General features: G+C 38.4%; 1 protein-coding gene across 3 annotated transcripts in view; it reads right to left on the reverse strand.

Moving 5' to 3' along the window:
• Positions 1-276: 276 nt before the first annotated feature.
• The window catches only part of ERLEC1 (endoplasmic reticulum lectin 1), a 34090-nt gene continuing 8082 nt past the window's right edge, over positions 277-26284 (reverse strand). Inside the window, exons 3-14 of one of the 3 annotated variants that reach the window (XM_033175727.1) lie at positions 24811-24891; positions 23236-23313; positions 23036-23099; positions 22057-22091; positions 19191-19414; positions 18969-19098; positions 11391-11552; positions 10578-10637; positions 6490-6614; positions 4746-4823; positions 4427-4502; positions 277-1185 (exon numbers count right to left, since the gene is read on the reverse strand). In XM_033175727.1, the coding sequence (XP_033031618.1) occupies positions 1114-1185; positions 4427-4502; positions 4746-4823; positions 6490-6614; positions 10578-10637; positions 11391-11552; positions 18969-19098; positions 19191-19414; positions 22057-22091; positions 23036-23099; positions 23236-23313; positions 24811-24891 (1185 nt within the window). In that variant the 3' untranslated portion in view covers positions 277-1113. The remainder of the gene's footprint in view (positions 1186-4426; positions 4503-4745; positions 4824-6489; positions 6615-10577; positions 10638-11390; positions 11553-18968; positions 19099-19190; positions 19415-22056; positions 22092-23035; positions 23100-23235; positions 23314-24810; positions 24892-26284) is intronic. The other 2 variants (XM_033175728.1, XM_033175729.1) reach the window with 2 other exon arrangements.

Genomic DNA, 26284 nt, shown 5'->3' on the forward strand with positions numbered 1-26284 from the left:
TCTGGATAGAGAGAGAGAGGAAAAAAAGGATTTTGACCTAGGTCTGAATTCAAAGTTCATGCTCTTTCTCTATGTGCTGCTTCCTACTAAAATCTATAAATAACCCTAAAATAGTCAATTATATTAGCCTTTTCTTAAACTATCTTTGGCCAGAACTACTGAAAAGGAGGAAAAGACTCTTATGACCCTTTTCTGTTCTTGTTCAGATATGTATGTTTAAAATGTGTACAACAGGATAATGGAAAAAATAAAGGAATTTAATAATCTGCCATTGACTACATGACAACACTGCTTGTGGACATTTTATTCACTTTAAAATAAATATTGTGCTGTAAACTGTTCAGAAGTGAAGTCTATATTACAGTAGGCAAGTACAAGGGATAGACAGCACAGTGTTTTGTTAGAGCAAACCATTCTGAGTCTCAGAAAAGCATCACCAACTGTCTACATCAGATAGATACTCTGAGAGTAAACATACTCATAAGCAGAAAAAAGAAATAGATAAAAGTTCTGAGAGAGAAGCAACCTATTATAAATAGGAGTTTCTTAAGATTAACAAGGGTGAGGACAACTCCCATGTGAGCCTCTACCATGTGCCCAGTTTCTACTTTTTTGCAGAGAGCAGTTGCTATATAAAAATCTGTTGAAAGGATTTCAGGCACTAGAATTTACATATTTTACATGGTCTCTCATTTAAACCTATCCATTTCTTTCTTCATGAATTTTACTTCATTAGCTAGTTATATACATTATAATTTACATAATAAATCTATTATTTAAAAACTTTCAATAGGTACAACAATTATGACATTTGATTAGGCTGGATTCTAACTTGCTTGGATGAGATTTATTTTGGAATCACAGTATCCAAGCAAAGAAGAACAATCAGTTTATAAGACACAATAAAAATGAAAAAGAGTGAGACAAATGTCTGCCTTAGAAGTTTATCAATAACCTCTTATATACACATATATACTCACAAAGTGTTTGAGAGTCATTTTATATGATCTTTTAGAAGAGGTCCAATGGCTGAGAACTGTATAATGAGACACGGTCGGACAGAAATTATCATGGCTTTCAATGATCTTTTCTTTCCCCTAACTTTAATATCCTTTAGTTGGGGAGAGAAAGAAGTCCATTTTCATCTGCTGTATCTAGGATTTTACAGATCACTGGAGATTCAACCTAAAGAAGAAGAACAAAGCCATTAAAAAGTTGCTAAGCTGAATTCTTTTCAGTACTATTCTGCTGAATGGATACATGTAGTTATATTTGCTAGAAGCATGAGTCCTTGTTTTAGATAAACATCTAACATTATTTCTACAAATTAAGCTTCTTGAAAAACAACTTTTAGTCATCTATACAGAATATCAGACAGGTGGAGAAAATATTTTTAAACAAGGGGGGGAGGGAAAAGGAACAAAGGACAGGAATAAGACAGGAATACACAGCTAGATTTTAGACAACAAAAATGATAGAACATTACGGCAAAATAATTAAGTGTATTTAAAATAAAAGGTAAAGAAAAATGTAACCCAAAGATGGAATACATGTTGAAATTATCAGATGTTATAATAATTATAATAAACACGATGAAGAAAACATGCACGACCAGATAGGAAATTTCAGCAGAGATAAAAAAGAACCAAGTGGAGGCTGGGCGCGGTGGCTCACGCCTGTAATCCCAGCACTTTGGGAGGCCGAGGCGGGCGGATCATGAAGTCAGAAGATCGAGACCATCCTGGCTAACACAGTGAAACCTCGTCTCTACTAAAAATACAAAAAATTAGCTGGGCACGGTGGCACACGCCTGTAGTCCCAGCTACTGGGGAGGCTGAGGCAGGACAATCGCTTGAACCCAGGAGGAAGAGGCTGCAGTGAGTCAAGATTGTGCCACTGCACTCCAGCCTGGGTGACAGAACAAGACTCTATCTCAAAAATAAGAGAAAGAAATAAAAAACAAACAAACAAAAAGAAACAAGTAGAAATGTTAAGAGATAAAAATACGTTAGTGATAAATTCATTCACTGGACTGGACACAGCAGAGGAATTAACAAGTTTGAAGACAGCTTAATAGAAATGACCCAAATTGAAACAAAGGAAGAAAAGTGTGAATAAAGGAGTGTCTGAGATTTGGGGACAATTTTACACTAATATGTCTTACTGGAGTATCAGAAATAGAGGAGAAAAAGAATGGAGCAGAATAAATCTTTGAGGAGATGATGTCCAAAAATTTCCCCAAATTGATGAAATATATCAACCCACAAATCCAAGAAGCTCAGTGAACTCCAAGCAAGACAAATACAGAGAAAACCACATTTAGGCATTAGATAATCAAAGGGAGAACCATAAAGTCTTTAGAAGGAAATATAGGAGAACATTTTCAAGATTTTGGGATAGTAAAAATTTCTTTTTTTTTTTTTTGAGATGGAGTCTCGCTCTGTCGCCCAGGCTAGAGTGCAGTGGCGCGATTTCGGCTCCCTGCAAGCTCTGCCTCCCAGGTTCACGCCATTCTCCTGGCTCAGTCTCCCAAGTAGCTGGGACTACAGACGCCCGCCACCGCACCCGGCTAATTTTTTTGTGTTTTTAGTAGAGACGGGGTTTCACCATGTTAGCCAGGATGGTCTCGATCTCCGGATCTCGTGATCTGCCCACCTCGGCCTCCCAAAGTGCTGGGATTACAGGCGTGAGCCACCGCACCCGGCCCATAAAAATTTCTTAGAACACAAAAAGCGTTAGCTATTAAAGAGGAATAAATGATAAACTGAATTTCATGAAATAAAAAATTTTTGGTCACCAAAATACATTAGTAAGAAAATGCGACTGGGTGTGGGTGGCTCACACTGTAATCCCAGCAATTTGGGAGGCCGAGGCGGGCAGATCACCTGAGGTGAGGAGTTGGAGACTTGCCTGGCCAACAAGGTGAAACCCTGTCTATACTAAAAATACAAAAATTAGCCGCATGTGGTACCATATGCCTGTAATCCCAGCTACTGGGGAGGCAGAGGAAGGACAACTGCTTGAACCCAGGAGGCGGAACGGAGGCTGTGGTGAGCCGCCACTGCACTCCAGCCTGGGTGACAGAGTGAGACTCCATTTCAAAAAAAAAAAAAAAAAAAAACCAAAACCCCCAAATCAGCCAGGCATGGTGGTGCATGCTTGTAGTCCCAGCTACTTGGAAGGCTGAGGCACAAGAATTGCTTAAACTTGGGAGGCAGAGACTGCAATGAGCCAAGATTGCACCACTGCATTCCAGCCTGTGTGGTGGCTGATGCCTATAATCCCAGCACTTTGGGAGGCCAAGGTGGGAGGATCGCTTGAGTCTAGGAGTATGAGACCCACATGGCCAATATGGCAAGACCCTATCTGTATTTAAAAAAAAAAAGAAAGAAAAATGAATAGGCAAGCCACAGAGAAAAAAATACGTGCAATACAAATACAAAGTTAATATCGAGACCTCTGTTAAGACGTGTTGAGAAGTGAGGACCTGAAATGTTCTCAACACATAGAAATAATGATGCTTGTGGTGATGAATATTCTGAATACCCTGACTGGATCACTACACATTCTATGGATGTAACAAAGTATCATATGTAACCCATAAACATATACAAATACTATGTATCAATAGAAAAAAAAATAAACAACACAACACCAAACAAAAAGTGTTACACTTAGTCAAAGAGTTCAGGCACAAAAATATTATATACTATATGATTCCATTCATGTGGAATCCAAAAAAGAGACAAAACTAATCTACAATGTCATAAATCAGAAAGGAGTATCTTTGAGCAAGGCTAAGTGGTGTTTACTGGAAGGGAGTATGAGAGAACTTTCTGCAGTGACATATCTTGTTTTGGGTGATAGTTACATGGGTATATATAATTGTCAAAACTTTTCATGCTCAACACTTAATATCTGTGGATTTTATTTCATGTAAATTATCTCTCAATAAAGAATGTCACAAAAGACCATGTCAACTACTACACAAGTGGTATGTGGGCCATATTAAGCCTTGGAGACTACTGAAGGTCCTTCCTAAATTTAATGCAAAAAATTAAAACATGGCGGCCAAGCGCAGTGGCTCACACCTGTAATCCCAGCACTTTGGGAGGCTGAGGCGGGTGGATAACCAGACGTCAGGAGTTTGAGACCAGCCTGGTCAACATGGTGAAACCCTGTCTCTACTAAAAACACAAAAATTAGCCGGACATGGTGGCGTGCGCCTGTAATCCCAGCTACACGGGGGGCTGAGGCAGAAGAATCACTTGAATCCAGGAGGCGGAGGTTGCAGTGAGCCGAGATTGTGCCACTGCACTCCAGCCTGAGCCACAGAGCAAGATTCTGTCTCAAAAAAAAAAAAAAAAAAAGAAAAATTAACACAAGGCTCAAAATTGAATTTTTGATTATTATCTTTTTAACTTACCCCAAGAATATACTGACAGGAGTGAGGCTCTAGCATATATACAGTAACAGCGTGAGGCGAATCTGATTCTTTACACCTAAAACAGAGAGAACTTTAAGGTACTGCCCAAATCATTTAAAGTGAGATCACTGCTAATAGCTGTACTCTTAAAAATCCCATTCAAGTGGACCTTGTATGATTTAATATAATTTTATCAATAATTTAAATAGTATACTTTCATAATTATTCATAATTATACTTTTTGTTTACATAAAACTTTTGTCCATAGGAAGCAGGTAAAAGAAAAAGGCATATAGCATTATATGATGGTCTAACTTACTTTAGTTTTACAGTCACCTGTCTTGGTTTGTCAGTTATATCACAAATATCTCCATTTCCATAAAAATGTGACACCATCCTGAATCAGAGAAACATACAAGTTTTATTAAACTAAAATCTCACTAATAGAATAATTTTAATGGGTAAGGTGAGAAGATGGTTAGAAGGATCAGTTTAACATTAGCTAAAAAAAAAACCTGACTGTATTCTTTAAAAGAGCATTTTTAGGATTATCTCATAGAGGCAGTCTCTTGGATTCTATAAAGAGAATATAAGAGGCAGTCTCTTGGATTCTATAAAGAGAATATAAGAGACAGAAACTTCATAGTGGCTTAGTTAATAATGATTATTTTCAGCTTGCATATTATTTATTTGTATACAAATAATTATGGTTAGATCCCTTTAAAAAATTGTTTTAAAGTTATCAGTTTCCCTAGCCCACTATATTGTTTTGTGAAACAGTTCTTTGTTTCCGTCCTCCATCAAGCTACTCCCATTAAAATACTGTACGTGCCGGCCAGGCGCGGTGGCTCAAGTCTGTAATCCCAGCACTTTGGGAGGCCGAGACGGGCGGATCACAAGGTCAGGAGATCGAGACCATCCTGGCTAACCCAGTGAAACCCCGTCTCTACTAAAAAATACAAAAAACTAGCTGGGCGAGGTGGCGGGCGCCTGTAGTCCCAGCTACTCAGGAGGCTGAGGCAGGAGAATGGTGTAAACCCGGGAGGCGGAGCTTGCAGTGAGCTAAGATCCGGCCACTGCATTACAGCCTGGGCAACAGAGCGGAACTCCGTCTCCAAAAAATAAATAAATAAATAAATAAAATACTGTACGTTAGGCACTGTAGTATAGGAGACAAAGCCTAGGCCAAACTGTCAATCTCAAATGAGCAAGATCCAAAGAAAAGCTTCATTTTACCAGTCTAACACTCATGCTTCAACATGTATTATACATGATACCACAACTGTTTTCACATAAAACATATACCTACAAGGATAAATCAATCTGTTTAGTATAATAATTAAATGTCTACATTTTAATTTTGCTGACTTTGACTCTGATCAGCCCAAAAAGTAAGTACACTCTGAAAACAATCCAAATCATCTGTTTCAGGAAGGAAAAGGTAATACCCAAGAAGGAATAAGAAAGAATAATTTAAAACATACTGAGTAAAAGTCTACAAGAAAAGCTAAAGTGTAGTTATTCTTGGGAAATGAGATTAACTTACTGGTGTTTTGACAAGATATACTCATATATCCTAAAACAGATGTGAGAGAGTTTTTAAAAAACAGCCTCAGTTCTAACAGAATTGAGTCATTGTTACTAACAACACTGCCACTCTCATTAATGTACTACCCCCATTGTTAAAGGCAGCAGCCCAGGTTTATTGCATGCTATTGCCAGGCATTCTCCTTTACATAAATTACCTCTTAAATGACACAATAATCGTAAGAGGCAAATACCATTAGACAACAAAAGTGACAGATAAAAAAGATTATGTCATTTCTCCAAAGTAGGAAGTGATGAGCCAGCATTTGAATCCAGGTAGTCTGACTCCAGGGACTGTGCTCTGAACTATTACACTGTGTTGCTTCCCCAAGAAAAGAAAACTAACCTAAAAGATGTCCCTTGAAAAAATCTAACCAGGGATTTTACTTAAATGTTTGAATTTTTATGTTTTTCAATATTTTGAGTTTTAGAAATTCTACTAATTAGCTACAAAGGCAAGTAAAGTGAATCTTTACCTGACTGTCTGGGTACCATCATCTTGAAGATGATAAGCTCTAGCAGTATTCTTCTTAGCCCATTCAATATGCTCTTCTTGGTTCCATGTCCCGACAACCACAGAGGTTTTCCCACTATCCTTGTCCTAACACAGGAAAAAATATTTGTGATAATGCATCCTTGATATCATCAAGTAGATATTTATGCTGATGACCTGACTTTCTTGTAGGCTAGTCTTTATCTGCACAGTGGATCTATATTTAGGTGTAATGGTATTAGTCAAATTCAATGAGTGGAAATTTAAGTACATTATCTTCTTTATTCCTTGCTTCTCTGAATAATGTAACTAATTTCTAGTCAGGCTAGCTCTAAATGTAGTTATTATTGGCTCTTCTATCTCTTTTCTCTTCTACAGATCAGTCCCATCAGTTCTTTCCTGGAGATTTTTCAGCTTTAGACTCTTCCTCTACTTTTTCACTGACAGCAACTCACCCCACAACCAAGGGTTTAATCTCTCATACCTAAATAATACTATCACATACTACTGCAATTCTTAATTCAATCTTTGGCCTCTATTTCTTCCACCGCAGCCTAACTTCATCCTATGCAATGTTATACCGATCTTTACACTGTTCATTTGGTACCATACTTATTTCTCTATTGAAATTGTCTATCCAGAAACCCCTTTTCCCATCCTGCTTTTATTTTATTTTTTTAAACACTAACTACATACTGTCTTACATGTGGACATCCTTCCTTCTTTCTTCTTCCTTTTCCTTCCTACCTCCTTGCATTCCTTTGATTTCTTTCTTCACAATGTATGCCAGACAACCATGCTGGGCACTAATAGATATCTGGTTAGTAGAATTAAAAACCCTTGGCTGGGCACGGAGGCTCACACCTGTAATCCCAGCATTTTGGGAGGCTGAGGTGCGTGAAATCACCTGAGGTTGGGAGTTCGAGACTGGCCTGACCAACATGGAGAAACTACTCTACTAAAAATACAAAATTAGCCGGACGTGCTGGCACATGCCCGTAATCCCAGCTACTCGGGAGGCTGAGGCAGGAGAATCGCTCGAACCCGTGAGGCAGAAGTTGCAGTGAGCCGAGATCGCACCATTGTACTCTAGCCTGAGCAATAAGAGGGAAACTCCATCTCAAACCAAACCAAACCAAACCAAACCAAAAAACCCCTATGGTGGCAAAGGAAACAAGCAGGGCCAATGCCCAGTGGAGCTTAGTGCCTAATTTAAGAGACAGCTAATAACATTTGGTTTTAGCTACTAGAATAAGTTCCTGGATAGCCAGAAATTAGAGCAGCAAAGTGAAGTGTTTAAGAGGTTGGATATAGAGCCAGACTGCCTGGGTCTGAATTCTAGTTTCCCCAGTTACTACCTATTTGACCTTAGGCAAGTTATTGAACCTTTATTTCTGTTTCTTCATCTTGGAATAATAACCACTTCTTAAGGTTGTTATGAATATTAAAAGAATATGTGTAAAGTACATAGTGCCTGGCATACAGTAAGCACCCTATTTGCTAGTTACTATTACTTTTAGTATCTCTCTAAACACCTAACACAGTTCCCTAGAAAGTTCCAGGTTATACAACCTTGGCTAAAATAAGTTTTGTAAAACCTAGTGTTGGCAAGTGTATAGGAATGTAGCCATTGTTTATGGGAGTGTAAACTGGTCTAACTCTGGAAGGCAATTCTGCAGTATGCAGATACTTTGACCAAGGAAGTCTGTTGACAGAAATGTCCCTTATGAATATACTTGCAAAAGTATAGCAACAGAACTATTTTTAAATGTTGACTAAAACATATCACAGCAAAAACTGGAAACAACTTAAACGTCCATTAGCAGAGGTCTGGTTAAATACACTGTGGTACAGACATAATCCTCTGTACCTGCTGAAAAGAATGAAATTGAGTGTTGCTGACATGGAGCAATCTCCAAGATACTAAGTGAAAAGAACAAGTGGCAGAACAGTGCATGATCCCTTCTCTATAAATAAAAAAGTTATACCAACATCTATACATATGCATTTTTTTTTGGTGGAGGGCAATGAAAATGTTAACAGTAAACTTTTTTAAGAAGTGGTATGATGGCAGAGGAGACATATACTTCTCATTTAAAATTTCTGGCATACATTTCTTTAAGAAACTTATCAGGTATTATAAGGGTTGTAGTTTGATGGTACTTATCCTTTTTCTGTACTGTTATTAAAAAAACAAACATCTGCAAAGTAGCAGGAATAAATGGAAAAAATACCTAAATGAAACCCCTTAGGTTTAAGTGAAAACAAAACAAAACAAAACAAAAAACAAACCCAACACATCCTAGTCTATGGATGTCTCATTCATTTTGGAAGATTTAAATGTGGAAGGTGAACTGACAATCTGTCCCAGTATGATCTATCTTGGAATTTGAGATCAGTTCAAAACATGAGTGGGCAAATATACACTTTTCTATTTTGGGTATTATTTTCTTTTTTTGATAATAAAAACGGCCTTTTAAAGCAGCTAGGTTCATATTCATTAATTAAAGCTTGTCTTCAATACCTAGCAGCTTACTTTACTAAACAAAGTATAAGTAGGACAAATAACATAATTGGAACTTGAACCTCAGAATTTAAGCAGGCTAGCTCAAGTATGGGAGAATATGCTGAGTTATAAAATTATAAATAAAAGACTAAGAACTCAAAAAGTTTAATCTTAAAACTTATTTTTAACTTAGATGATATGGTATTTTCTTTTTTAAACATTTTTAAAATTTTTGGTAGAGATGGGATTTTGCTCTGTTGCCCAGGCTGGTCTTGAACTCCTGGCCTCAAGTGATCCTCCTGCTTTGGCCTCCCAAAGTGTTTAGATTACAGGCATGAGCCACTATGCCTGGCTCAGGGTATCTTATTCTTTTGGCTGAGAAACTTGCTGTATTTACCCAATTTTTGTAACCCTAGCGATAATGTATGATCTTACCATTTATTTTCTTTCTTTCTTTTTGAGGAGTCTCGCTTTTTTTTTTTTTTTTTTTTGAGACGAAGTCTCGCTCTGTCACCCAGGCTGGAGTGCTGTGGCCGGATCTCAGCTCACTGCAAGCTCCGCCTCCCAGGTTCATGCCATTCTCCTGCCTCAGCCTCCCGGGTAGCTGGGACTACAGGCATCCGCCACCTCGCCCGGCTAGTTTTTTTGTAGCTTTTAGTAGAGACGGGGTTTCACCGTGTTAGCCAGGATGGTCTCGAACTCCTGACCTCGTGATCCGCCAGTCTCGGCCTCCCAAAGTGCTGGGATTACAGGCTTGAGCCACCGCGCCCGGTGAGTCTCGCTTTTTTGAGACAGAGTCTCGCTCTGTTGCCCAAGCTGGAGTGCAGTGGCATGATTTCAGCTCACTGCAACCTCTGCCTCCCAGGTTGCAGTGATTCTCCTGCCTCAGCCTCCCGAGTAGCTGGAATTACAGGCATGCACCTCGCTAATTTTTGTATTTTTAGTAGTAGAGATGGAGTTTTACCATGTTGGCCAGGCTGGTCTCGAACTCCTGACCTCAGGTGATCAGCCCACCTTGGCCTCCTAAAGTGCTGGGAATATAGGCATGAGCCACTGTGCCCAGCCTCATTTTCTTAATTATTTTTTTGAGATGGAGTCTCACTCTGTCACCCAGGCTGGAGTGCTGTGTTGCAATCTTGGCTCACTGCAACCTCCTCCGCCTCCCAGGTTCAAGTGATCCTCCCACCTCAGCCTCCTGAGTAGCTAGGATTACAGGCATGCAAAACCACTCCCGGCTAATTCATTTTCTTAATTTAAAGATGAGTTATAAGAATGATTAATTTCTTGATCAAAGCTAAAGAGGTATAGCCACAACAGCTCATTATTCTACTAGGCTCATAGTAATACAAGCATGTAAGTAATTAATAAGCAATATATCACTTTAAGGTTACTGATTTGGTTAACGCCAAGTGTTCTGTTTTCCAAAATCTGGAGATACTTTGATTATACTAATCATATTAAAATCATCTCATAATTAAAAGTTACACCATTCCCCCTTTTTTTTCTACAATAGATTTTTAAAACTTTATCTAGTGGTAGAATGACATATAAATGCTATTCTATACCTCATGGTATTGATGTACATGTTTGCCATAGCAGAATTCATATTTCCACCAACCAACACCCTAAATAAAAGAAAACATATTAGATCAAGTTAAGCACTGGGCCTCTCTCAATAATGCCACATGATAGTAATGGAAATACATGTTATTTTTAAAACCTGTAAAAGCAATAGTATGGCTGAATATTAAAATAAAACATTACTGAGAAATTAAAGACAAATACAGAGAATATGCACTGTCTTGGTAAAATTTTAAATACAATAAAACAAAAATTCCACTAGTAACTGTATTTCCCACTGGTGCTAATAGTCAGGGACAAAATTTTTAACTTTGTAAAGAGAGATGTTGGCTGGGTGCGGTAGATCACACCTGTAATCCCAGCACTTTGGGAGGCTGAGGCAGGATGATTGCTTGAGCCCAGGAGTTTGAGATCAGCCTGGGTAACATAGTGACACCCTGTCTCTAATTTTTTTTTTTAAAGGGAGATGTTAATTCAAGTTTGAAATGTGATTGCTACATAACCAAAATGTGGGATATACAATCGCATGCTCGTTCTAGCAATCAACCAGAATCACATATGATTGCCAGAGAAAAGGTCAAATTTTTACCTTGTGAAATAAAGAACATAAAAGCTATGGATTAGATTATAGACACGTGGGGAAATGAGACTGCAGAAAGAAAATGTTCTTTGAGGATGACAGGATCCTGTCATTTCTCTATAGAAAAAATCCTTTTCAGTGCTGCTGATGCACCAATGACCATACCTGGCAAGTAAAGTTGTAAAATAAATATTTAAATGGAAGATTTACTTCTCACCCCATGAAAGCAGTAAGAACCACTAAGAAACTCTTTTATGAGCTGGTCATCCGTCAATTTGGATATGTGGGTTGTCCCAACAGTGAGCAGTGGCTGAGAGCCAATAGCAATGGGCTTGTGGATCGCTGGAAATCTCTCTTCTTTTGTTGATTGCAAATCTTCCTAAAATTAAACACACAGGTTTAAGGGTTTCCATGCCACACTTAATTTTTTTTTTCCAGTTACAGCTTAAGTTATTATTTTTAAACTGCAGAAAATTAGAAAAATAAATTGTCCACTTGATTTTAATACATTTTAAGGTAATGGACTTTGCAGCACTTAGCATAGGGAAAGTTCTAGACGAATGTTAGTTCCATCTATCAGTTAGGACCATCCTAAACATTAAGGGATAATTTCCATTTCATATATTTTATCTCATTCTTCTTCTTTTCTTTTTTTTTTTTTTTTGAGATAGAGTCTTGCTCTGTCGCCCAGGCTGGAGTGCACTTGTGCGGTCTCAGCTCACTGCAACCTCTGCTTCCTGGGTTCAAGCAATTCTCCTGCCTCAGCCTCCCAAGTAGCTAGGATTACAGGAGCCTGCCACCACACCTGGCATTTTTTTTTTTTTTTCAGTACAGATGGGGTTTCACCATGTTGGTCAGGCTCGTTTCATCCTGATCTCAGGTGATCTGCCCACCTTGGCCTCCCAAAGTGCTGGGATTATAGGCATGAGCCACCGTGCCCAACCTTGTTTCATTTTTCTTAATAAGTACTTTGCTCTACTTGCTAAGCTCTGTGTCCCTACATTTGGTTTTGGAAAATGTGGTCACTAAGGGTAAATAAAGAATAACAAATAGGGTAAAGAGAGCTAGGTTCGAATAGATATGCACATTAGTTACAATTATTAAAATATAACAGCAGCATGCCTGTAATCCCAGCTACTTGGGAAGCTGAGGCATGAGAATCTCTTGAACCTGGGAGGTGAAGGTTGCAGTGAGCTGAGATCACACCACTACACTCCAGCTTGGGTGACAGAGCGAGACTCTGTCTCAAAGAAAAAAAAAAGGCAATAAGGGTGCAGAGAACAGGAGACTCAGAGAGGAAGAGGTGGCTCAAATAGGCTTTGACCAAGAACTGAAATATGAAGACTTCACAAAGAGAAAAACCCTCAATCAATTCTTGAAACATGAATAATAATTTGTGATTTATGTGTTTATCTGTGTGTTCTGTGACTATGTGTGTATATGTGCATATAGACTTGAGGAAGAGGTAACACAAAGATGTGGGGGTATGATATTTAAAACTAAAGAGATAAGCAGGTGCTATATGGTAGAAAAGTAAATGCTGAGAGATTTGGACATTATTTTATAGGATTTAGGCAAAGATGTGCTGTGATGATATTTTTTAGTATATATGGTAGAAAAGTAAATGCTGAGAGATTTGGACATTATTTTATAGGATTTAGGCAAAGATGTGCTGTGATGATATTTTTAAGTATTACTTCAGCAGTGGCAAGGAAGAAAGAATAGCAGGGACAAATCTAGAGGAAGAGAGTCAAGTTAGGAGTTACAGTAACCCAGGTGAGAGATGAAGAGAATCTAAAGTAAGGGAGTGACAGGGTTGGATGTAGAGAAAAGGATAGTTACTATTAAAGAGGTTAATACATTAGGATCTGGTGGTTAAATGGGTATTGACTGGCAAGGAAATGAATCTAGACCAGAATTTAAAAAGTGAGTACACCAATTATAAATGAAGAATTTATAAAAATTTAGATAGCACATGGGTTCCCAATAAATATATGGTGGATACTATGTCTCCTTTTTCACTTGCTGTAGTTACCGTTAACCAACTATGGTTCTTTTGCTTCTATTTCAGCTTGTAGGAGTCATTGGACAGTTACTCCAGAAAGCAATGAACTTATTCTCTCTTCCTCCCAATATTAGGAAGAACAAGGACTGTCAAGATGTTGTCTTATTTTTTGAAAGGTCTTTGAACTTTATTGTATACCTTTTTCCACATTCAGAGCCTACTATATTTTGGCATTATTTTAGGTGCTCAGTATTAAAAATCAGGCAAATATAGCCATTACTCCAAAGGAGTGAGGGTCTAATAGACTAAACTAATAACCTGGGGTTACACAAACCCTCTATTAAGGTTAATGAAGAAAAACAATAATGCTGCATAGTGAAACCAGAAGCTGAGATAAGGGGAAGAGGTAGCAAGAATAGAAGCAAGATCTTTTATTACTATTTCTGGACAGAACATCCATTTTCTTTCTTTCTTTTTTTTTTTTTGAGACGGCGTCTCGCTCTGTCGCCCGGGCTGGAGTGCAGTGGCCAGATCTCAGCTCACTGCAAGCTCCGCCTCCCGGTTTACGCCATTCTCCTGCCTCAGCCTCCCAAGTAGCTGGGACTACAGGCGTCCGCCACCTCGCCCGGCTAGTTTTTTTTTTTTTTTTTTTTTTTTTTTTTTGAGGCGGAGTCTTGCTCTGTCGCCCGGACTGGATGCAGTGGCCAGATCTCAGCTCACTGCAAGCTCCGCCTCCCGGGTTTACGCCATTCTCCTGCCTCAGCCTCCCGAGTAGCTGGGACTACAGGCGCCGCCACCTCGCCCGGCTAGTTTTTGTATTTTTTAGTAGAGACGGGGTTTCACCGTGTTAGCCAGGATGGTTCGATCTCCTGACCTCGTGATCCGCCCGTCTCGGCCTCCCAAAGTGCTGGGATTACAGGCTTGAGCCACCGCGCCCGGCCAGTTTTTTGTATTTTTTAGTAGAGACGGGGTTTCACCATATTAGCCAGGATGGTCTTGATCTCCTGACCTCATGATCCGCCCGTCTCGGCCTCCCAAAGTGCTGGGATTACAGGCTTGAGCCACCGCGCCCGGCCAGAACATCCATTTTCATTTTTATTTTATTTTTGAGACGGAGTCTTGCTCTGTCACCCAGGCTGGAGTGCTGTGGCTGGATCTCAGCTCACTGCAAGCTCCGCCTCCCGGGTTCACGCCATTCTCCTGCCTCAGCCTCCCAGGTAGCTGGGACTACAGGCGCCGCCACCTCGCCTGGCTAGTTTTTTTGTAGTTTTTAGTAGAGACGGGGTTTCACTGTGTTAGCCAGGATGGTCTCGATCTCCTGACCTCGCGATCCGCCCGTCTCGGCCTCCCAAAGTGCTAGGATTACAGGCTTGAGCCACCGCGCCCGGCCCATTTTCATTTTTAAGGAAAATTATTCTAATAAAAATAGGATGGTAGTTTATATAATAGAGTAGAAAATTCATTAAATGGACTGCTAATAGTCCAGTAATCTCTAAATTAATATAATAGGCAGAACATCAAACCAAAACTCTGATAGCCAGATTTGTGTTTTTGTTTATAGAAGAAAAAAATTATTTATCTGTATGGTAAAGGCTGACCCCACACTTAAGAGGCAAACCATATGCCAGATACACATTTTCAAAAGAAAAGTTATGTGTAACAGATTTATAGAAAAGTGATTCTGAAAAAAAGATTATCAGTTTTAAGTAACTACTCATTCTACAGTATTACCTAAGATTCTCATATGGCACATGTACCCTAAAGATACTTAGTATCAACATCATTGATCATCAGAGAAAAGCAAATCAAAATTACAATGACATGTCATCTGACTCCAGTTAAAATGGCTTTTATCCAAAAGACAGGCAATAAGAAATGCTAGCAAGGATATGGAGAAAGGGAACCCTTGTACACTGTTGGTGGGAATGTAAAGTAGTACAAACACTATAGAGAACAGTTTGGAGCTTTCTCAAAGAACTAAACATAGAGTTATTGTAAGATCCAGCAATGCCACTGCTGGGTCTATACCCAAAAGAAAGGAAATCAGTATACTGAAGAGATATCTGCACTTCCATGTTTGTTGCAGCACTGTTCACAACAGCCAACATTTGGAAACAACCTAAGTGTCCATCAACAGATGAATGGATAAAGAAAATGTAGGGTCGCCCAGGTGCAGTGGTTCACACCTGTAATCCTAGCGCTTTGGGAGGCCAAGGCAGGAGGAATGCTTGAGCTCAGGAGTTTGAAACCAGCTTGGGCAACATAGCGAGACCCTTTCTCTATTAAAAAAAATTATTTAAAAAAGGGGTACATATATACAATGGAGTACTATTCAGCCATAAATAAGAATAAGATCCTGTCGCTGGGTGTGGTGGCTCACGCCTGTAATCCCAGCACTTTGGGATGCTGAGGTGGGCAGATCATCTGAGGTCAGGAGTTCGAGACCAGCTTGCCCAACATGGTGAAATCCCGTCTCTACTAAAAATACAAAAATTAGCTGGGCATGGTGGTGGGTGCCTGTAATCCCAGCTACTCAGGAGGCTGAGGCAGGAGAATCACTTGAACCCGGCAGTTAGAGGTTGGAGTGAGCGGAGATGGTACCACTGCACTGCAGCCTGGGCAACAGAGTTAGACTCCATCTCCAAAAAAAAAAAAAAAGAATGAGATCCTGTTATTTGCAACAACATGGATGGAATTGGAGATCATTATGTTAAGTTAAATAAGCCAGGCAGAGAAAAACATCCCATGTTCTCACTTATTTATGGGATCTAAAAATCAAAACAATTGAATCCATGGAGATAGAAAGTAGAAGGATGGTTACCATAGGCTGGGAAGGGTAGTGGGAGGTTGTGGAGGAGGTGGGGATGGTTAATGGGTACAAAAAAACCCCTTAGAATGAATAAGACCTACCACTTGATAGAACAACAGGGTGACTATAGTCAATAATACTAAAAGAGTATAATTGGATTGTTTGTAACACAAAGGACAAATGCTTGAGGGGATGGACGCTTCATTCTCCAAGATGTGATTATTATGCATTGCATATCTGTATCGAAGTATCTCATGTACCTGGCCACACGTGGTGGTTCATGCCTGAAATTCCAGCACTGTGGAAGGCTGAGGTAAGCAGATCACACGAGGCCAGGAGTTTGAGACCTGCTTGGGCAACATGGCACAACCCCGTCTACTAAAAAAAATAAGAATTAGCTGGGCAAGGTGGCACGTGCCTAGAGTCCCAGCTACTCAGGAGGCCGAGGCACAAGAAGCACTTGAACCCTGGATATGAAGGTTACAGTGAGCCAAGACTGTGCCACAGTGAGCCAAGACTTCGCCACAGCACTCCAGCTTAGGGGAAAGAGTGAGACTGTCTCAAAAACAACAACAACAACAACAACAACAACAAAAGAGTATATGTAAAATATCTCATGTAATCCATAAATATATATACCTGCTGTGTACCACAAAAATTAGAAATTAAAAAAAAATGCTGAGTATTTTTATTTTATTTTATTTTTTTGTTGAGGCGGAGTCTTGCTTTGTCGCCTAGGCTGGAGTGCAGTGGTGCAATCTCGGCTCACTGTGACTTTCGCTGCCCAGGTTTGAGCAATTCTTGTGCCTCATCCTCCCAAGTAGCTGGGACTGCAGGTGTGTATCACCGTGCCTGGCTAATTTTTTTGTATTTTTGATAGAGATGGGGTTCCATGTTGGCCAGGCTAGTCTTGAACTCCTGACCTCAAGTGATCTGCCTGCCTCAGCCTCCCAAAGTGCTGGGATTACAGGCATGGGCCATGTGCCTGGCCTCTGCTAAATATTTTTAAAGCATTATCATCTATAGCTTAAAAAAATTCAATTTTTCTCGACTGGCAGATTAAACACATTAATTAATTAATTTTGAGATAGGGTCTTACTCTTTTTACCCAGGTTGAGTGCAACCTTGAATTCCTGGGCTTAAGTGATCCTCCCACTTCAGCCTGCTGAATAGCTGGGACTACAGCTATATGCTATCACAACTTTTGTATCACTGGCTGATTTTTAAAATTTTTTGTAGAGACAGGGTTTTAGTTGCCTAGTTTGGTCTTCAACTCCTGGCTTCAAGCGATCCTCCTGCCTCAGCCTCCCAAAGTATTGGGATTATAGGCATGAGCCACCAAGCCCAGACTAAACACATTATTTAAAGAGAAGTAAACTGGCATTTTTTCCTCGAAGAGTAATGAAAGCTGGGATTTATGAAGCATTTTGATTGAGCTAACTTTTAAGTATGTGCCAGTATACTTTACTATCAAAAGGAAGACCAGAAGAAAATTCTAGCCCAAATCTTTTAAAATAGCATTTCAAATTAAACTGTGGAATTAATCACCTTTTCCTCCCATCAGAATGACAGTGTTGGTCACAACATCCACAGAGAGTCCAGTAATACTTTTGCAAAAGTACTCAAGAGGAAGGGAGGAAACAAGCCTTGCAGCCAAGTATTAGTTTCTTCTGCCTTCTGGTTTAATGTAACACCCGTAGGTAAAACAACCAGTCTTAGCCATGTAAGTGCTATGATGGAGGACTGAATGAAATACAAGACCACAGAAGAGAAAGTAGTTATCTCTTTCTGGGTTAATCCACTGGAAGTTTTGGCTCATTTCCAAAGGAAGTAACATTGGAATCACATTTTCAAGCATAAGTAGAAGTTCATGAGCAGAAGGGGTGGGAGGAGACAATGCAAGAGAAGAAAACAGCATATTGAAAGTCAAGGAGGGCTGGGTGCAGTGGCACACGCTTGTAATCCCAGCACTTTGGGAGGCAGAGGCAGGAGAATCACTTGAACTTGGGAGGCGGAGACTGCAGTAAGCTGAGATCACGCCACTGCACTCCAACCTGGGTGACAGAGCAAAACTCTGTGGTACTTTTAAGAAACTCTAAGTTGTTCAAAACAGCTGGGATAAAGGGAATGGTGATGAAAGATGAGGCTGAAGTCAGATCACAAAGGGGTTTGTATTACATGAGTGATGATTCTATCCTGAAATGTAGTATGTGTTAACTACCAAGAGATTAAACACATAATCAAAAGGTGATTTCAGAAAGAGCATTTTATCAGCTGTGTGGGAAGAATTAGAAAGGGGATGTGTTAAGAGACAAGTTTCTGGTTCCAGGAAATAATGAGGTCCTGAACTAATGACAGGATGGATTTGAAAAGCCTTTAGAAGATAACACTGATGCCTTTTAGTGAATGATTAGAGTTAGAGATAAATGAAGAGATACAGGTAAGAAAAATGACTTAGGTTTCTAATTGGTCAACTGGGTAGAATACAGGAGAAGGCAAGAAAAGGGTCAGCATGAAAGAGAAAAAAATGATGAGTGTGAGATTATTAAAAATGTATATGGCTATGCCCAGTAGGCAGATGAAAATGGAAGACAGTATATTAAACTGGGGAGGCAGTGCACAGAAGTGGTTAAAAGGGCAGCAATGAGCTGAAGAATTAATAATGTATTAGGAGACAGAGATGGAGTTTTAGTCTATTTTTTCAAGAGAGTTAGCTGGGACAAATACCTAAAAATTAAATTATAATGAATAGGATGTCAAACTTTAAAATATGAAATTATGAATATAACAGAATATCAAAATAGCTTGAGTAGTACTAGAATAAGGAAAAGGATTAAAATCCATGAAAAATGAAATTCAAAAGGTTGGGCCAGTAAAATAAATTACTACTATTATACTACAGAAATCATTAAAATATTGACATATGCTCTGAAATTTTAAAAATGAAGCACTGAAAAGCTATCATTAGACAATTCTCATACCTCTTTATTTCTCCTAAAAGGCACCCTTAGTATTTCTTCCTGCTGCTCCAACTGCCTCAGGGTGAGGGGCTTAAATGGCGATCCTGGCAGTGATTGACAAAATATGTCATTCACAGGAGATGCTCTGAACCTATTCAGTAGGAACAAAGCATTAAAGCTATGCACAGAACACTTTAAAGCATGTGTGCATTTTATGTTTAAAATATTAAATGCACATCCTACCTATATTTAGGATGACTGCACAAGAGTGGTGTCAAAATGACAACTTCATATTCACAAGTTGTAACTTCAGCTACTGAAAGAATTTCATGCTTAGATTCAGGATGACATATGTACATCACAGTACTTGATCTGGGCCGGTTCTGTTTCAAACTACAAGGTGTACCATTTCCCATTCCCACAGGATAGTATGGTGTCATCTGACCTTCGATATTTTTAGTGGGAATCTTAAAAAAAAGAGTATAAGACAGACTTTTCATTAGACATGGAAATGGGACTAAGGATGGGAGAGGAACTTATTATTCTGAAAGAAAGAAAACTATACATTTTACTTATTAACTGAAAGGTAATATTTCTATATTTTAAGTTCTCTCTAATATTATTTTGATTCATGTTTTTATTTGAGCAAATATGTATTTTCAGAGCTAGTTTAATACAGCAGAAAGATTATTTGGTGCCAAAATTAACATGTTAAGTAAAAGTACATTTATATAAAGGGCCACAAAATAATGATTAATATGAATTATTCTCAACAGTTCTAAAGAAAGAGACTAAGACAAACTATAGAAACTTACTATACTGGGCTGCTCAGGGCTTTCTTCTCTAAACTCTTGGTGAATGTTAGAGTTTAGATTTGACAGGTCTGAAGGCTGATTTGCCAAAAAATAGGGTTGTATAGTAAAACACTGTATTCTAAAACAGAAGTTTAAATACAGTGCTGACTGGTTCATCAATCTGCTTACTCTTCTTCCTCGTTTTGCATATTAACAGCAATACTAGCCAGCATGTAAACTCCTATATAAATCTACTCAAGGCCAGCAAAAGACAAATTAAAAAATTTTTATGGAATGAAGGAATAAAGGATAGAACCTGAGAAGACAAGGATCACTAAGAAGTTAGCTCCCATACTTTTCTCTACATAAACACAAGAAAAATCTACTGTAAGAATTTTAAAAAAAGTCACTGTTTATAATATCTCCAAGCAAGCTCTTTGGAGGCAGGGATCTCATCTTCTATCACTTTAGTACCCTGTCAGCACTATGTCCAAAACCAGCAATAAATAAATGTCTTCAGGAAAAAATGTTTTGAGATTTCCTTATATGTATGTGATTTTTAAGCCAGTGTCTAAAATTAGAAAATCCTGGGTTCAAATCCAAGCTTTAAATTTACTAGATTTATGACTTTGAATAAATTTCAGTTTTTGTCATTTGTAAAAGTAGAATAATAATATACAGTCGTGCACTGCATAATGACGTTTTGGTCAACAATGGACCTTATATAAGACAGTGGCCCCATAAGATTGTAATGGAGCATATACAGAAATCTGATATATTGCATTTGATATTTGCATTGCGGTAGCGGAAATAACTGCTATTCAGTAAGGGTACCGAGAACTTGGTTTTCCATGGGAAAAAAACATAAATAAAAATATACAAGCCGGGCGCGGTGGCTCAAGCCTGTAATCCCAGCACTTTGGGAGGCCGAGGCGGGCGGATCACGAGGTCAGGAGATCGAGACCCTCCTGGCTAACACGGTGAAACCCCGTCTCTACTAAAAATACAAAAAACTAGCCGGGCGCGGTGGCGGGCGCCTGTAGTCCCAGCTACTCGGAGGCTGAGGCGGGAGAATGGCGGGAACCCGGGAGGCGGAGCTTGCAGTGAGCCGAGATCGCGCCACTGCACTCCAGCCTGGGCCACACAGCGAGACTCCGTCTCAAAAAAAAAAAAAAATATATATATATATATGTATATACATACCATGTAGGTCTGTGTTAAGTATACTTTAGTATGCTCGCACAATAATAATAAAATCACCTAACCACATAATTCTCATAATGCTCCTCCACTGTTAAGCGATTCATGACTGTATATTAAAAGGTTTTTGGGAGAATTAAACATTAGCTTTTGTTACATGTCCAGCAGTGTCTGGCTTATAAACTGGGGCTCAAAAAATAGTTTTCTTCCTTTACCATTTTCTTCCTCTTCCTTTATCATTTTACACTTTGAATTCCATCTTTTGCTGTCTTCCAGAGTCACAGTAAATAACTATTTTAATCTCAAAGGTAGTCTGAAAATTAAAATCTTTTAAAATAGCAATGCTATGTGTTTCTATGCTTAGCTTATCAAGTCTCTCCAAAGCTACCCTTTTAAGTTATAGGCATCACTTTTAAGTAATTTTCAAGGCCTCTGCCATTTAACTTTACTTCTAAAAAAAGTCTCAGTATGATATTAAGCCATTTATGGAAATATCCTCTATTAATAAGTTATTTTTTAAAAAACTCTATAAAAATTTTTGGGATTTAAAAATTGTGATTAGGTTTCCTGAGGAATTACTCTTTTTAAACAACCCTATGTTGCAGACATCATTTATCCATTCTTTCAATTAACATTTATGAAGTGCCTACAATATGTCTGACACTCTGCTTGGTACTATGGGGTAAACAGATAAAAGACAGTCCCTGCTTTTAAGATGCTTGCAGTTTGGTAGCTTGTTATTTACATTATAGTCTACCCGTTTTGCCCACAGGAGAGGGGGATCAAACAAGAGAAAAAAATGCAAAACCTCTTAACAGTTTCAAGTGTTACACAGAGGGAACCACTGCTAAGCACAGAAGTGATATAATGCTATAACAGAATCTTTCCCAGACACATCAGTGATAGATTTATTTTTGTATAATCTTAAGAGTAAATAGTGTAACTTTTCTCAGAAAAAACGAATATACTGCAAAGGTTCTTTGACCCAATCCTTTGAGGTATTTGACAGATGAAGAATAAGAACACAAAGCTATATTCTGTCAGTTAGGTTATATAAATTCATACCTCACTAACAATAAGTGTTAAGAGTAAAAAAAGCAACATCTCTCACTTGCCTCATTTGATTTTTCCTTTTCTTCTGCTTCTCGTTCTGTGGAATAAGGTAAGTGTAAAGAATGAGCAGTGGCATATGTGATACAAATGACTAAGTTTTCAACCACCTTTGTAACCTTAAACTTCTTTCTAAAGAAGGTCCAAAACACATACGATTTTACTTAAAGCTAGTTTCCTTGAATGGTTTTGTATGAAAAGACAGTCATATTTAATCTTTACCTAGGAAATACTGTATTTCAGGCAGAAAACTGGCCACAACAATTTTCTTTTGAAGTATTTTTATCTCAGTGAAAAATTTAATATTAAATTAGTTGACCAATCTGAATATAGAATAAACATATATCACCATTTGAGAGATACATCTATTTCTACATATAATAACTTTGCTTAAACCAAGCAGAAGACTAACACTATATAAATATAACACTAACATGCACCTGGCATTGTTTTCACTATTTTCTGCTTTGATAAACATGTCTTTTTCTTACTTATTTTAGTAAAGCTTTTAGGCTGTGCATGGTGACTCATGCTCATGCATACAATCCCAGTACTTTGGGAGGTTGGGGTGGGTGGATCGCCTGCGCCAGGAGTTTGAGACCAGCCTGGGAAACATGGTGAGATTCCATCTCGACAACAAATATGAAAATTAGTGGGCATGGTGGCATGTGCCCGTGGTCCCAGCTACTTGGGAGGCTGAGGCAGGAAGATCACTTGAGCCCAGGAGGTCGAGGCTGCAATGAGCTGTGTTCATGCCACTGCACTCCAGCCTGGGTGACAAAGAGAGACTCTGTCTCAAAAAAAAAAAAAAAAGGTGAAAACAAAGACTTCTTCAAAAATTTTGTAAGGGACAGTTCAGAAACCTATTTCAGTATTTTAAAATTCACAGACTGTTCAAAAAAAAAAATCTCTTAAATTCCAATTTGAACATATATTTTAAACCAAATTCCAGCATTACTGTCAAATCACTGGGTAGACACCAACCTTTTTCAAATAGAAGGTTCTTGGCCAACCTATTCCCAAGGTAGTACTCGTGAATATTTATTTTCTATATTGAAAAATAAAATAAAAATATACTAAGTATTTTGCAAAGACATTTTTAAGGATACAACTTTAAAAGTATCAATCTCATTATTCAAGTTCTCATCTTATAATGTTTCATAATATTTTGAAGAAAAACACACCTGACCAGTTTCTTTCTCTTCATGGTACTGCCGAATGTGTTTTCCGTGACATACTTCGTAAGTCCAATAAGACTCAATCTAAGAAAGACGGATATATTTCAATATACAAAAGCCACATAACTCAGCTGAATTACTTTTTGATATTTGAAGCAGCTGAGATTTCCCCTAAGATTTCAGAGTAAGCTTTCATTAAATGACACTTACAATTATGCCTCAGAAAAATGTGAGATTTCCGAAGTCTATTCATTATTTTCACTAGCTCTATGTGAGAATTCTGTGAAGTAAATAGATTAGAATACACTTGGAGTCTGTAATAATTACCTGGCTTAGGGATAATTTTCTACATAGCTTAAAAAATAAAAATTAGCATTTTAAATTAAAATTATCTTGTATACTTTTGGTTGGGTGTAGTGGCTCATGCCTGTAATCCCAGCACTTTGGGAGGCCAAGGTGGGTGGATCACTTGAGGCCAGGAGTTCGAGATCAGCCTGGTGAACATGGCAAAACCCCATCTCTACTAAAAAACAGAAAAAAATTAGTGGGGTGTGGTAGCGCGTGCATGTAATCCTAGCTACTGGGAGGCTGAGGCAGAATCACTTGAACCTGGGAGGCAGAGGTTGCGGTGAGCTGAGATCGTGCCATTGCACTCCCGCATGGACAGCATGGGTGACAGAGCTAGACTCTGTCTCAAAAAAAAAAAAAAAAAAGGCAGAAAACTTTAGTTTCAACCGAAAAACATTCAAAACAGCTTGGTAAATGATACGATTTGTTATTGGTATTATTTGGTATCTGCTGCATACACTAGACAGGAATTGAAATGAGTAAGATATTATTAAGAAATAACTAGCCAGACACAGTGGCTCATGCCTGTAATTCTAGCACTTTGAAAGGCTGAGGTGGGAGGATGGCTTGAGTTCACGAGTTTGAGACTAGTCTGGGCAACACTGTGAAAAACCTCGTCTCTACAAAAGAACACAAAAATTAGCAGGGCATGGTGGTGCTCAGCTACTGGGGAGCCTGAGGTGGGAGAACAGCTTGAGCATGGGAGGTTGGGGCTGCAGCTAGTCATGATCGTGCCACTACACTCCAGCCTGGGTGACAGAATGAGACCTTTTCTCAAAAAGAAAAAAGCAAAAAAACAAAAAGAAATAACTTAGATTTATACCTAACTTAACATCTGATACAACAGGTACAGAGAATCAAATACTTTATGTTCTCATTTATAAGTGGGAGCTAAAAAATGAGAACACATGGACACAAAGAGGGGAATAACAGCCTTGGGGCCTTCTTGAAGCTAGAGAATGAGAGGAGGGAGAGGATAAAAACAAAAACAAAAACAAAAAAAAGCAACCCATCAGGTACTATAGTCATTACCTAGGTGACTAAATAATCCGTACACCAAACTCCTATGACATGCAGTTTACCTATGTAACGATCCTGCACGTGTAACCCTAAACCTAAAATAATAGTTAAAAAAAACCTGATACAACATAATAAAGAAGAAATGGTATTTTCAAAGGTCTATTGGCTATTGGTAATCATTTTCTAGTCATCAGGTAAACATAAAATACATACTCTGTAGGAACAACTGCTTTGTTTAAATAGTGGTTCCAAAAGTTCTCTTGGATTAGGGCCTTTATAATCCTTTTCTTCTTCCTAAGAAAGAATTGGAGTTTAATACTTACAGTCTTTCTACAATTTCACCCAACTTTGCTGTTTGGGTATTAACTCATTACTCAAATCACAAATGCTTAGAAATAAAAAAGTCAAAATGTTTAACAAGATCCTATGGTATGCCACTGCTTTCAAATGAACTAAAGTAAAAAATATGGAGCCATAAAATAATCTTTCATAGAGTTCATTCTTTCTTAAAAAAAAGGTCTTTTAAAATGTATTTTTGTTTTTCACAAGGCAAGAATGGAAGGAAAAAAAGGTTTTTAAGTATCAGTTTCCTGAACAATTCTTATAAACTTATTTCAGAATTTTTAAATGCTTGTACCCAAACAAATTCTTAGATATGAAAGCCTTAGAATAGTTGAATCTTACAGGATATATTGGAAAGTTTTAAGGTACTTTTCAGTTTTCTATGTATTTTTATATTTCAGATTTGAATGCCGTGTGTGTGTGTGTGTGTGTGTGTGTGTGTGTCTCAAGGAGACTTAAAATAGTGGTCTTAGATTTCAAATATGAACAAAACCCAATAAAGCACGGAGTTTAATATTTCTATTTTCCAGATCATGAAAATATTATTGAATTGGCTTAATAAATTTATTGAGTGGAGGAAGTGAGTTTCAAATTTGTTCAAGGTTCCACAGCTAGCTATAGCCTATACCTCAGCCTCCTGGCTCCTAGGCTGGTGTCCTTTCCATTTTACCATACTGCCTCTCCTGTTTCATCTTGAAAGAAGTCATTGCCTTGAAGGATGGTAAGAGACAGTTAGGGCATTTTAGGAGGAAGATAAAGGCATGAGCTAAGGTAATGAGAAAGTATGGGGTACCTACAGACTTACTTATAAACAATTCTTTATTTTAAAAGTCACATATACATTTAAAAATTATATCTTGCTTTAAAACTCTAATGTCTATAAAGAAAGCAAGTGTGGAGTTAGATTTTTATTCAAAACATTAATAACTGGTTGTAGCTGGGCATGGTGTCTCACGTCTGTAATCCCAGCACTTTGGGAGGCCGAGATGGGTGGATCACGAGGTCAAGATATCCAGACCATCCTGGCCAACATGGTGAAACCCTGTCTCTACTAAAATACAGAAATTAGCTGGGCGTGGTGGTGTGCACCTGTAATCCCAGCTACTCGGGAGGCTGAGGCAGGAGAATTGGTTGAACCTGGGAGGCGGAGGTTGCAGTGAGTCAAGATCACGCCACTGCCCTCCAGTCTGGTGACAGAGTAAGACTTCGTCTCAAAAAAAAAAAAAAAACAAAAAAGTTGGTTGCTAATTTTTCCAAGATAAACTGCAAAATCAAAGAATTCAGGAATATTAAAACCAATTAATACTTTTATGCTAAAACAGTCTTATTGAGAAATCTGTTACTT

The sequence above is a fragment of the Trachypithecus francoisi genome, unplaced genomic scaffold, assembly GCF_009764315.1.
Source record: "Trachypithecus francoisi isolate TF-2019V2 unplaced genomic scaffold, Tfra_2.0 Lachesis_group17, whole genome shotgun sequence".
NCBI lineage: Eukaryota > Metazoa > Chordata > Mammalia > Primates > Cercopithecidae > Trachypithecus > Trachypithecus francoisi.